General features: G+C 40.5%; 1 protein-coding gene across 2 annotated transcripts in view; it reads right to left on the bottom strand.

The window, feature by feature from the left end:
* Nucleotides 1-14057, bottom strand: part of KATNAL1 (katanin catalytic subunit A1 like 1) — a 36398-nt gene that overhangs the window by 9160 nt on the left and 13181 nt on the right. For both annotated transcript variants that reach the window (XM_058829050.1, XM_058829049.1), the window contains 4 exons: nt 10862-11022; nt 8730-8898; nt 2525-2649; nt 1926-2031 (listed from right to left, as the gene is read on the bottom strand). In XM_058829050.1, the coding sequence (XP_058685033.1) occupies nt 1926-2031; nt 2525-2649; nt 8730-8898; nt 10862-11022 (561 nt within the window). The remainder of the gene's footprint in view (nt 1-1925; nt 2032-2524; nt 2650-8729; nt 8899-10861; nt 11023-14057) is intronic.

Here is a 14057-nt window from a genome sequence, read left to right as displayed (position 1 = left end):
GTCCTGGGAATTGTTCTCAGGGGAGTCTGAACATCCAAAACCAGCTTCAGCTGCCTTTTTCCCTGAATTATTGTCCTGAATTCCTAGGCTCAACAAATGCCTGCTGCTACACTGATTACTGCAAGAAACAGCCTTTCCTTCAATACTTCTCATCCTTATAGCACAGTCAGAGGTCAACAGTAGGGAAAATACATGCTGTTCTGTGTGAAAAATAAATTCATGAGAGTTACAGCTTCACAAGTCACCAGGGAAAAGGCTAACAATGAAGACTCTTCATAGCCTTGTCAGAAATCAATTTGCATTTCAGACTGAAGAGAGGAAATAATCTCAGAATCTTTTCCATGTCTACAACCACCTGGTTTTCAGAGTTGACACTGCTCAGTAGGAAAAGGTAGTCTCATGCAAAGAGATGGAGATTGTAACTCTTTAAAGGACCAAGCTGTCGCTTCTTCATCCACTGCCACAACACTTGGAGACAAGGCCAGCGGCATTTTTCACATGTCTTGCAGCCTGCTGAAATACCTGCCTTAAAGACACATGGCCACTACATCCTCTATGCATGCTAAGAGGTGAAAAAAAAGCAGAGCAGATCTTTACTCCATTAGAAGATTTTGAATGCTAGACAGATGGGGCCCCCATAGTCTATAATAAGAGTATGGATCAACTTCCTCTAAGCCAAGAAGAGAAGAAAGAGATTCAGCTGTTCAAAATACACTAAAATCTCACCCTGCACATGTAACCCACAACACCTAGGTTCTGTCTAAGATGACAGCTCAGTTAACCCTAAGGTTAACCACAACATCACTGGCACTAACCACAAGCACTTTAACTCCAAAGGTCTGATAGCCTGGTGCTAGGTTTGCACTGACTACGTGTTTGGGCTCCCTCCCTGCAACTCACGAAAACCTCTGTGAATCCCTCAAGCAGCAATTTCCCAGCTCCTGCTGGGTCTGACCTAAGTTTAAGCTAGGGAAGCACAAAGACCAATCAGGAAAAGACAGTACAAGTGGTAGTAGAGCAAGATCCAATACATGTTGCTGAACCAGCATACAAAACAGGAAACTACTCACATACACAGCATTCCCCTACACATGCCACTGCCTTCCACACTCAGAACAACAGACAATTTGCAACAGTCTCTTTTCCCCAGTAATGCTTCTCAGTAACTTAAAGGACTTTGTGTTGTGACTAGTTATTCCCTAAACAAGTGTCAGTCCAACACACATCAGAAGAAAGATAATTTTGTTTGCTGCTTACAGAAATGCTCGCCAAACTACACCCTCGTCTTCCTTCTTAGCTCTAAGCAAGACCCAGATTGGGCTCACTTCTGGTCAATCAACCTAGTTCAGTCCTGTATCCTTCCTGTTGTCTTGCTTGCAACTCCTTCTCCTACTCTGAATTTCTCATTCCAGCTGCAACTATGCCCAGCTGCAAATGTAACTGCAAAGCTAAGTCACCAGACTGGCCCCTTATTTCCCTGCTTCCTTGTACAATGCAGGCTGCAGTTTGAAGTCTGAGTGAGAGGTAGTTGAAACATTTGGAAAAACACAGTCCAATGACTGCTTTCTTCTGGGAAGTGATGACAACTGGACACCATAAGCCTGTGTAGAGCTGTCTATTAAGTATTTCTGCTTTGGTCGATATAATCCCTGTACTCACATCTACAGGCTGGCCTATAGAAAGTATTACAATAGCAACAAGCTATAAGTGAGTAAATAAACAGAAAATACTGTTTACTCTAAGGGCCAGATACACTTCCAGCTGTTTCTTTCAGTGCCTTTTACATGAATCATTATGACAGGATTTAATAAACGAATGATCATTCCCATTTACCTTTTTAGCCTTTCCTACAGGCATCCAAATGTTACAGCAGGAGACACACAGATACAGCTTGCCATTTACTAAAACACCATATAAATTCTCACCTTCCAAGGTCTTCTGATTCCTTTAAAAAAATCAGGCATCCACATTGGAAGAACAACAGCTTCTCTTAATAATTTCTTGGCTTCTTCCAAATCCGCTATGTCATCCCTGTGCAAGATGAAGAAGCTTGTATAAGATTCTCATACAACTGTATTTCTTCTATTTTTATACAAGAGAAATTGAAAAGCTTTTCACTTAGTACCATTTCTTTTAGCACGCAAGCATATGCCTCATGAGAGCATTCCTATCATACTGTGACCTAAAATTGAATCCACTTTTGGAAGACAGGGAAAAAATTATTTTCAACTCAAGTTACCCAGAGCTTAATTAAAAATTGTTTTGGACAATGTGAACACCAAAGCGGTATCTTTAAAGATCTCTGGAGCATATGTTCATTTCAGCAGTACCTGTTATGGATGTACTGCACATATCAATTAGCAATAAAAGCTTAACTTTAATCAAATTAATAAACTGTTAAAGATCTCATTTTTGCCTATCTGTAGAAGATTATGTTGTCTCCCTATTTTAGGAGTTTAAAGATGGGTAATTTCTCTCCTTTTCCATGCTAGCAAAAACACTTGAATTGAGAAAATTCTCATACCAATGAATGCTTGGATTCCTTGATACAATGTCCCTTTCAAGAGCTTCGATCAGGTCTTTGTCGTAACCTGCTCCATCAAATTTTGGAATTTCCCCATCACCAAATTCCTGGGGTATTTTCTTTCCCTAGAAGTGAAAACCATACAGGCTCATAAGAATTACACAACTGACACACTTCCTCGCCAACCAAAGGCATGAATGCAGGAACAGCCTGACAATGGTGGCTGTATCACAACTTAATGCTACATGAAGTCCTAGCTGAAGACCAGAGCATCCAAAGCATATTTTGAAGATGCTACACTTGCACTCTACCTGTCAGAAATAAACACCTGACACTATCACCACCAACAAGGAACAGGGAAACTGTCACACACAGTCTTTGATGGAGTAAAATAAAGATTCTCTCCCCTCTTTTCATTTAAGCCTTCCTGCCCAGCAATACCTACTTTCCTTGACTAAAAACTATGTCTGCCTCTCATTCACTGGCCAGCTTCATAAACAATTAAAATACTTTTAAAAGGTCATATTTATTTAAGGACTCCACCAAAAGCCCTAAAGAAGCTCCAAAGACACACAGGCTTCTTAGACTACGGTAACTTCAGCAGCACACCAATGCTACATCAGTGACCAGGCTACACCCTACCTCTGCCCCTAATGGCCCAGAGCTCCTGGTTAATACTGCCACAACGCCGTTCAGCTTATGGGGGTGAAGTTACATTTTCCCTTTGAAGCATCAGGGTTCACGCTCCTCCTCTCTCAGTTCTGAAGGAAATCGCTTCCCCTCCCAGCATTCAGGGTGCCTGAAAAGCAGCTGTGCTGGTTTAACGGAGGAGGCTGAGTAGGGAGCTACTTTAGGACTCTTAGCTCAGCTTCTAAACACTATCAGGAGCAAGTTAAGGAATCCCAGCTGGCTGGACAAAAGCATCCTAGACGAAGGCGGGTTGAGAGGCAGCTGGAGACACACAAATAACCTCGCAGTGGAAAAACAAAAATGTAGCGATTACACCCCTCCCAGTTGCCGTTTGCCCACGACGACTTGTGAGGGAGTAGTTTGTCTTCCCACTACTTTTATTTCTTGGTTCCAAGCGAACTCTTATGTTGTTTATTACCCCTAACTCAGCTTTTTGCAAAGGAAACGAAGCTTAGAGTTGTGTTTAAGCAAAAAGCTGGCGTAAAAAATGTAGTGGTCTGGTGTAAAAAGGAAACGGCGAAAGACACCCTGTGGAGTTTTCAAGATTCCAGGAGCGATAAAATGGAATCCAAATGTAACCATTAAAAAAAAAATAAAAAGAAAAGAAAACAAGACAATGAAATGAAAGGTGTTTGCTGTCTGTTACATACTCCTCTTGCTCTGCAATGCACTGGCTTTCCTAGTAGAAAAAAATTTCTGCACATCACAGAACAATTGGTTTATCTTGTTGCGGTTGGGTTTTGTTTTTTGTCCTGAGTGAAACCGCGTTAGGGCAGGACTTGAAGAGCAGGGGCAGGGGCAGGGGCAGGGGCAGGGGCAGGGGCAGGGGCAGGGGCAGGGGCAGGAGCAGGAGCAGGAGCAGGAGCAGGAGCAGGAGCAGGAGCAGGAGCAGGAGGGCGGCTGGCTGCAGCACGCTGGGGCACGGGCAGCCCCGGGGGCCCCGAGCCCGGCGTGCAGACCGCGCTCCGCGGCGCAGCTCAGCCCAGCGGGCCGGAACAGAAATCCAAGGGGAAAGAAAGGCCCGGGGCCGGAGGGTGCCGGCAGCCCCGGCGCGGCCGCGGGGCGGCAGCACGGCCCCGATCCCGGCCTCGATCCCGATCCTGCGGGACGCGCTGTGCCAGGGACCGCTGCTTCTCCTGCCCCTGCAGAACGTCTCGCCAGCAGAACGATGGAGAAGGGCGGCCAGCGGGCAGGCGTGCTGTCAGCATCACATCGGCTGTCATTGTAGCGTTGTAGTGACACTGAATTATTTTTTTTTTCTTTTTTTTCTTTTTTTCCCCCAGTTCCGGAATTAAACCAAGATTTAAAGTAGTTGTAGTTTTCACAAGTAATAAGATTATTAATGCTGGTCCCAAATTGATCCAACCTGCAATTCTCCATCAGCAGATATGTGAGCATACACCAGAAATAATGAGTTTTTAAAAATTTCACCTGAAACTAGGCAGCAGAAATAAGCATAATTTTTCTAGTCATCTCTTCGGGTATTACTTTCACAAAACAGCTTTAAATAAAATTGTTGTGATGGCATCTTTCTAAGAAGGTATGCCTACAGATCATGGTATACTATACTGCAAAAGACTGCTCCCACCCTTGGCAATCCCATCTCATAATTTCAGGCAACCAATATCTGTCTTAAATGTTTAGAAATCAGCTGTCCTTTCCATCAGGAAGAGCTATTAGACCTGCACTAACACACTGGAACAACAAACTTGTTTCCAAAACTGATGTTATTTCTTCTCTTGTGCTAAGATTCTACATTAGTTTCAGCAGTTCACTCCTTGGTGTGTCCATCACACTGATATACTTGCATCAGGCTTGTGTTCTCTCTTCATTTACCAAACCAAGCAAGTCTCCTTTTGGAACATAAGATGAACATAATTACCTATTCACTTTGGCAAGACTTTTTTTTCCTGTCCCTCCTAATGTTAGCGTATCTTTCTTGAGCATGGTTGTACACAAAATACTCCAGATGTTTTCTCACCAGATCTTCCTACAATGGCACAGGTATCTCTCCTCTCTGCTGCTAACACCTCAAGAATCTGGGATTTTGTTTACTGGGATTTTGTTTACATTCACATCCATAGCATTATCATACTGCCTCCTTTAAGGCAACCTCAGCAGATTAATCACATAGAATAACCCTGAGGGCCATAATTGCCAGAACTGGACTCGGAAGACTCCTTGCATTCCTGCAGGTTCTTCCCATTGCATACAAATGCCAAATAACAACTGCCACATGCATTCTTCATCTCTCACTGCCAAAGCCAAAGGTGGCACCTGACTGTGCCTCACCCCAGCAGCCAGCCCTTCCCCACCAGGAAAAGGTAATGTGCCAAATGGAAGTTCAGCCTGATCCAGTTTCTGGATACATCCAAATCCATCTTCTCCTCTACCACTGAGTTCCCAGCTTCTAGCAGAAGTTCTTGTTATAGTTTCCAAGAATACAGCTTGCTGCTCTGTACTGCTGAACATCATCCCATTTCATCAAACTCTACCTGTGCAACAGCCTCATTTGCCTCTTCTGGTAATTGTGCTTCTCAACTTGGTGCCACAAGCAAATTCAGTTAATGCATGCACTTTTTTGTGCCAAGTTCAATTGGCACAAAAATATTAATTTAAATATAAAAGAGCAGTCAAAAATTAATTGCCAGTTGACTGCTACTTCTCCTTTCAATACTGCTTGTTTACTTTCCCCTGGCTGCCTAATCCCACTTTCCAATTCCTCTACATTACACACTAGATTAACAAATTGCTTTCCATGTGGTATCCAGGTAGACAAATTTCTTTCTATAAGACACTAACTAGAACTCTGAAGAAAGCCCTGGCAGAGGCAACACCTTTGCTTAAAGAACCGTATTTCACTCTATTCCACTTTTCAGTTAGTTCCAAGTCTTTAGCTTTTCATCCACTCTAAATTTGTTGTAAAACATATAAAAATTAACAGCTCTGGTTGCCTGGATCACTTTTCCTTTCCCTTTCTCAACAGAGGTATTGTCAACACAACTCACTATTCACATGGGACAGCATCAGACTAAGTAAATTTTACTGTAAAAATGTGCTCCCAGCCCGGCAATTTCACCTACCAGTTCTTTCAATGTTTTCAGATGGAGATTATGCAGCCTTCCAGTCCCAATGAACAGAGATCTGTGCTTTCACCTAAATGCAACTATTTCATATCACAATTGGTGATGCATAGGAGGCATATCAAACAAAAATAATTTAATTTTTTAAGTCATATTTTCATTGATGTTAATATTCACTGATATGGCTGTGCAAACTTTGACTATTTCATATCTATCTTAATATGTACTGTCCTTATCCATTGACAGCCTACTATAATCTAAAGAGTACTCCTAAAAAAGTGTTCCAGTGCTTAGATATGGTATTATGTGATTTCTAAAAGACATACTGATAGCATTCATGCTGCCTCTTTAAGCTGAACTATTAAACAGAAGCTAAAACTCTTGGTAATGATCCAGAAGAAGGTACCCTGAGAACAAGCCTAATGATTTCCAGTGGAACTAAGAAGTAAAAAAACTTGAAAGCAGTATTTTAGGGAAAAAAAAAAAGGACACGTAAGGATTTAGTGAATGGACACAATGTGGTGGGTTTAGTTCAAAATTATTTTATATACCACTAAAAAAGGTAATTTTATTGGCATAGTCAAGTTAAATTACTTATCCCAAGATGGTTACTGTCAGAATGACAAGATGTTATGGTCTAGAGTGGAGAGACAGTGAAAGAAGGCATTTGTTTCAGGTGACACAGAGCATTTCTAAAATCTACGTACTATACTTACATTCACCTTGAAAAAATATATCATTACATTGTGGTTTTATAGCCAGGACAGCATGCAACCTATTACACAGCAATCAACATCTTAGGAAATGGATAGTTTATTGCATGTTCTAAGTAGTCCTATCCTAGCACCCAAACCCAAAAACTACAGAGCTGAAACATTTAGTACGAGAAAAGATACCTGGTTACTTAATTTAAAGCTTCAGGTCTGCCCTATTATTTTTAACTGTACATGATGAGTTACTAAATCTCTTTGATAAGGCTACAGAGGAAAGCTGCTTGATGGTTCAAACTCAGACTTGTAAACTAAGAAAGGGTAAAACTGAAAGGTAAATCTATTTTCATGCCTGTGTGCAAAATATTGGAAGTTGAATTGACTTCTTCCACTTCCCACACATGGCTATTTCTTTTTGCATTCAAAATCTTTCTCAGAGGCCAATCATGGATCCCTTACAAGAACCATTATATAGCACATGAAGATTTGTAACCTGGGGTGTTTTTCAGTCACATACCCCAGACAAAGGAACTAGAATAACCACCAAGGAGCTAGACAAAGGGGAATACAAGAGCACATGTATTGGAATTTTTTGAGGAGTAGACATATTTTCCTTCTGCCACCTAGTGACCAATTTATTCAGATAAGAGCAGTGTTTAAAATGTACCATATTAAATGGAACACCTTCATGACTTTTCCTGCACCTCACAGCAGTAGTATTGCTAATCACATTACTCCCAGAGACAAGCATTATACAAGTCATGTTGTTGTAGGCTCCTTATAGTAAAGCCCTATAATGCTCATCACCGGAAAGCTTGGAGAGCAGAGTTCACCCTCATTAGAGATAAGACTTTGAAGGCTGCCTTACACAAGCACATCTGGTGAACCTGTCACACACCACGACTCCAATTCCCCATATAGCTGGCAAAACTTTCAATAATTTCACAGATCTTCATGAGATTTTTATAGCTTGCAGGAGGCACACTTGTTATTTTAAATCTTACTGATCCAGGGTAGAGAGATTTCTAAAATGCTTGATCTGTACAGTCACTCAGTGGCAGTGCTGAAAATGTGCCTGGCCCTACCTTCTGATGGTAATAAGGGCTAGGATTACTTAATACTTTTCCTGTGTATCAGAAAGCAATTTATGATGAAAAAAGTGTATCATCAATGCATTTATGTAACTGTTCTGAACTCCTAGGCATAAATTATACTATGGCATGGCAGAGGTAATGGTGCTGGGGAACTCCATTCATAATGCATCAAGTCTAGGGAAGGGTACTGGTCTCACTTTTGTACTTTTTACATTAAGATCTTTACAAAAGCCCTGTATTGGATTCCTTTAAGGAAAAAAAAAAACAAAAAACCCACCAAACATGTTGGAAAAGAAGCAGAAGGAACTTTATGCCTGAATGACACTTAAGAGATTACAGACAAGCCCATGGTTTTCACTCAAAGAAACCCTCAGCAACAGGACACTATTCTCTCTCTGTCTTACAACAAGACAGAGCAAACATAACAGAACTTTTCTTAATTTGATGTAATTATTAATAAATATCACCATGATACATGCTTTGTTCATGGGGGAAAAAGAAAGCACTAAGTTTTCCCACATGGGATTGTTGTGATTTTTTATTATCTGTATTGAATGACTAAGAGTGCTTCCCTTTGCCATGAGCAACATGAGAACACCACCCTGCCAAGTTCTTTTCCACTTCTTACCTTGTCATCTCTTCCTCTAGCTCTGGATTCCCTTTCACGGCTGCCTGAAGATTTCTCCCCCTTGGATAGAACATGTGCTCTGCCCGTGGGCCCGCGGGGCTGAAGTCCTGGGGAGTCTTTCTTCAAAGGTTTTCCATCTCGGTTGGGACGTTTTATCGGAGGTGGAGCCCTAACAACAGGAACCACAACAAAAACATGCTAAAAACAGTGAAAAAAAGAGCAACATTAAGAAGGAAGAATTCTAATTTACCTTAGTACTTTATTACTAAAGCTGCCAAGACCCTAAGCCTTATTTTCCTATATCTGCAAATCCAAAACCATGTTTCTGGTTCTGTCTGATAACCCAAGTAAGAAGAAAAAACACAAAAGAAAAAATTAACAACATTATCATATCAGTACTTCTAATCAGTCTTACAACAAACTAACACCCATGTAACAAAAGAGGAAACAATTTAGTAAAAGTCTTCAAATTGGATATTCCTCTGACTCCAAACCAGGAGATTATATTAGGCTACATTCACATGCACATTGACATTCCTGGTAAAATAAAAATTTTAAAAATAGAGAAATAAAAAAAAAAAGGTGGCTAAAAGCTTTGACAGGCCCCAAAACAAAAGAGGGAGGATTTTAAACAATCCGCCTACTTCTGACTTCATTCGCCTGTGTGAAAATGTCAAAACATAAAAATTGCCTTGAAAGCAAAAGCAAACAGAGCCAAACTGCAACCACCTATATTTGTGTACATCACCCACAAAATCAAAGAGTACTCAGCAGTAGAATGAGGAGAAATAATTTGTTTTTAAGACAAAGTGTCGTCATTTTTCTCTAGGGATTGAATTTGAAATACAGAACTAAAATAAACAGCCAGGAATATCACCCAGATTTAATAAGTGTCCACCATTGAATTTTGTACAGATTCTTGTTTTGAGTAACTCAGAATTTTTTAACCCCAAAAACATTTTTCTGGAATATGCTTTAAAATTAGTACATTCTTAAACACAGTGCTGGATAAAATGGCACTATTTTGCTTTTCATGCATTTTCTTCAAACTTAACTGCATAGAACAGTGTCTATGTTTCCATAATTATTTGCACAAGATTTAAATTTCAGCTTAAAATAAGCAGATGAACTATTGGGGCTTTACCAATAAGGAAAATACAAGAATAAACACATCTTGAACTTTACATAACATTATCATAGAAAACTTGAGTTATTTCTACCACTCACAAAAGTGAGTGGTATTAATATAATATTAATATAATTTTAATCAACATTAATATAATTTTACACTTATATTCTTAGGGGTTGTTTGTTGTTTGTTTTTTTTTTGAAAAGCAAAGATCTTTTTGATAATCATAAAGCACAGAAAGTTATAAATAAACTTGGCATTTCTTTCCATTAACCAAGACCTCTCATTTTACTTTGCTCCTTTTGCTTATATGAGCATAAACACGTTAAAATTCTCTGCTCTTATGTTAGAAAAATATTGGCATGATAAATGCTATTTTTGTCTGTAAACTGAATCTGTTTCCAACCAGCTCTGTTAAGTTGAAAATAGGTATTTCAGAAAATGCACAAGTATCTTAAGAAATCTATTAGCTTACTGAAGTTACCTTAAATATGGTTACAGAAGAGATACACCATGTGTAACAGAACATGTTTGGCAATTAAACTAAACTCAGGTTGAATTATCTGTAGCTACGGAGCAATTTCTAACCACCATGTCCTTCAAGATTCTTCAGTTCCAGCTCCTTACAGACTCTTCAGTCATCTATTAATTCTTTTGCTCAAATAAACTGAAATTGAAAAGTTTTCTCATTGTACATGAGAACATCAGCTCTGGGTCACCAAAAGCCCATTTACCTCTGCAGCAGACTCTAGTTCCAGGCACTTAGTTACTCCTACCAGAATAAAGGAGTGACTCTCTTGAGAATGTAAGAAATAAATCTGACTGTAGTTTATGTACTTTTTTCTCAATTAATTAGATTTACTCTTTATTACAAGTGACTAAATTAAATGTAATAAATGTGTAATTTAAATGTGATTTTCATGTTACAAAAGCATTCAAAAACAAATACAAAATTATAGTGACCCACCTTTATTCCACCCACTCTGCTTGAGCCTCTCCTTACCTGTGTTCTGCTGGAACAGGAGGAGGCCAAACAGCTGGATCTCTGAAAGGCTCATCTTGATAGGATACAGAGATATCTGGAGGTCTGTCCATTTTAAAACTCTCTAAAGTGTTGACAATGCTCTTAACTTGTTCATATTCTTCAACTAATTCTTGTCGGACCTTGAGAAATACGTATGTTATTTAAAAATGGTTACAATTCAAACTTTAAGAAGAACCAAACAAACATAGAAAGTACCTCAAGAACATAAGCTAACCTCAAAGGCAGGGACTCCCAAGTCTTCCTATTCACAAACCCCAGACCTATCAGGCTGATAATAGACCTTTAACAGCAACATAAACAATTGAATCTGTTGAGTTCATTTTCCTGCTTGTTAATGTCCCAACCGGACGTGATTGCTAACACAGGGATCACTCTTCCATAACATGTGCTGATGCTTGGATTTATGTGTGTATGTTGACGTGTGCACACATAATCTCATACTAGTAAGGGTGTTGTTGGCAAATCTATAGTAATTTGCTACTATTCTGGCATAAAAGATCTCTGATTACAGTCTCTGATGTGCTAGTTATAAAACCTACCAAATCATTAAAATATAATATTACAAAATGAACTCTGTGAGGAGCACAACATTAGAATGTGTCCAAAGGAGAGCAGCTGAGATGGTGAAAGGACAAGGGCAAGACTTATGAGGAGCAGCTGAGGTCACTTGGCCTGTTCAGCTTGGAGAAGGCTGAAGAGTGGCCTCACAGTTGGCTACACCTCCCTCAAGGTGGGCATCAGAGAGGGAGCTGCTGATCTCCTCTCCCTGGGGACCAAAAATAGAACACAAGAGATGGAACAAAGCTGCATCAGGGCAAATTCAGATTGGACACTAGGTTCTTCACTGAGAGAGTGGTCAGTCACTGCAACAGGCTGGCCAGTAAAGTAGTCATGGAACCAAGTCTGCCAGAGTTCAAGGAGTGTCTAGACAATGCTCTTAAGTCATGTGCCTTAATTTTAGGTAGGAGCAGGGAGTTGGACTCAATGATTTTTATGAGTTCCTTCCATGATTTTATTATATATGTGACTGTCATCAGCAAGATACTAGTATGGAAGAGGGAAAGAGAAGGGTAAATCCCTAATGCCCTGCACAGACCTTGAAACACTGCGATTGCTTTACAAGAAGCTTTATGAACACCTGTACAAGAAGAGCCTTAAGTACAGGAATATCTTGATGATTTCACAGGGAAAAGCAGCCTTCTTGCTCATTCCAGATGGGGTAACTGTATCTTCCCAGACACAAGACATCCAGCTCAGGCAGGATTATTCCTGCCCTATTTTGCTCTCTTTGCTTTCTCATCACACAATCAGTGGACACATTCCCCAATGTGACAGCTTCCAGCTGAGTTACAAATGTGATTGATTACTAACTTGGTTCCTTCAAACTGTCTTCACACACATCCCTCCTGTCCAAAAATAAATCCAGCCAAGCAGCTGCTGTGAGGTACAAAGGAATGATACAGCATAAATCCTCCAGGGCACCACTCCACAAGAGACAGCCACTTCCTATCCAGTGCTTCAAGAGTACTGACAGGATTCCTTATATCAGCCTTCCAACACATGCAGAGAAAATGGTGAAAAACAGCTTTCTAGCACTATCAGCCAGCGTGCTGTCATTCACCTCACTGGACCAGAAAGAGGATGGTATCTAAAAACTGAGGGAAAGTGACCACTTGATGCTTTGGAAGATGAAAACAGACTAACATCTGCCAGCCATCTCTTAGCCAGACCTGAGCAGACCAAACTCTGAAATACACACTCTATTTCTTAGTCAATACCTGGCAAATTGACCAACAAGGAATCCTCAGCATGTGGACCTCAAAGGAAAACCAGTCATAAACTCCTAGAGACCTTAAAGAAACAGATACGGATGAAACACGTGCAGAAACACTTCCCTGCAGTTGAGAAACCCAGACATGGGGCAAAAAAGGCTGTGCCACAATTATGAATTTGACTGAGCAGTGTCTTTCTGTGATCACTCTGAAGCAACCTAGGATGGCTGCAAATGGAAAAATCTCTGGTTTGGACTCACCCAGTCTCCTTGTCTCTCATCATACACACCCTTATGTGCCAGAACCCTCAGGAGGCTCCAGTTCAGGTTTTAGGAAGCCTGAAGAAATCTTTTAAGTTATTTATATTTAAGCAGTTTCAAGAGATAGTGTGCCAAGTTAGCAGCTTACCACTGTCAAACAGAAAAAACTCCCTTCACTTCCCCCATACCACGCTGTGCCCCTGCTCTCCTGGATTCAATTCTGGCATCTCAATACAGTAAGACAGGTTTCTAAAGTGGCAAAAAAACTTGGCCTAGGAGGGTAAAAAGAAAATAAAGAACACTTCTGTTAGGTTAGCAAGCTGGACATGTACACCATCCAGTGATCAGGTAAATCCCAGAAAAAAAGAAATGACAAGGGCAGAGAGAGAGAGAAGCTGGCAAAGACGGAGAGAAGACAAGGTAGGGAAGAGCTTGGCTTCTCTAGGCATGGCAGGATGTTAGCTGGATTCAGCTACCACATGAAGCTGCCTGGTCCCCAGAGCCAGGCTCTGGTACTGCAGCCTCCTCTAGCAGCCACATCACCTCCTCCACAGAAACAGCATCATGGGCACTGGGTGATGTTGGAAGGCCCAATAAAAAGCCTTTTAGCCCGCAGGATGGCCCCACAGCTTTGTTTTGACATGTCAATCCCAAGAATTTACAGTAACCAAGCAGAAAACACATCGTATGGGTATAAAACACAGTGAACAAGAATTGAGTTCACTTGTTCTCAGTGGCAGTTACAAAACCCATTTCAAGGAGTACCTCTGTATTTCATATTCATATATCTTTTCCAACACCAGCTTTTATTTGCTATGCTAGAGCTTGTACTTCTATACCCATTGCAGTAAGTGTGGGTATTTGTACCTTGGTAAATACAAGTAATGTGTAGGATTATTTTTTTTTTGCTGAAGATAAACTGATCAAGTTTATCTCTATGTGTTTTCCAAACCTGAAATTACTACCTGCAATTAGTGTTAGTTATTCAACAAGCTCGATCTTTTAGAAAGTGAAAAATAAAAAGTCCCTGAACCATATCCAAAACAGATACCCTGCAACCCTGTCTGATCCCATGCAGTGAAGGTATGGCTCCTATAATGACATCGATTCATGAGTTACCCA

Source organism: Poecile atricapillus, chromosome 1 (assembly GCF_030490865.1).
Source record: "Poecile atricapillus isolate bPoeAtr1 chromosome 1, bPoeAtr1.hap1, whole genome shotgun sequence".
In the NCBI taxonomy this organism is placed as follows: domain Eukaryota; kingdom Metazoa; phylum Chordata; class Aves; order Passeriformes; family Paridae; genus Poecile; species Poecile atricapillus.
This window is presented reverse-complemented; position numbering and strand designations above follow the sequence as displayed.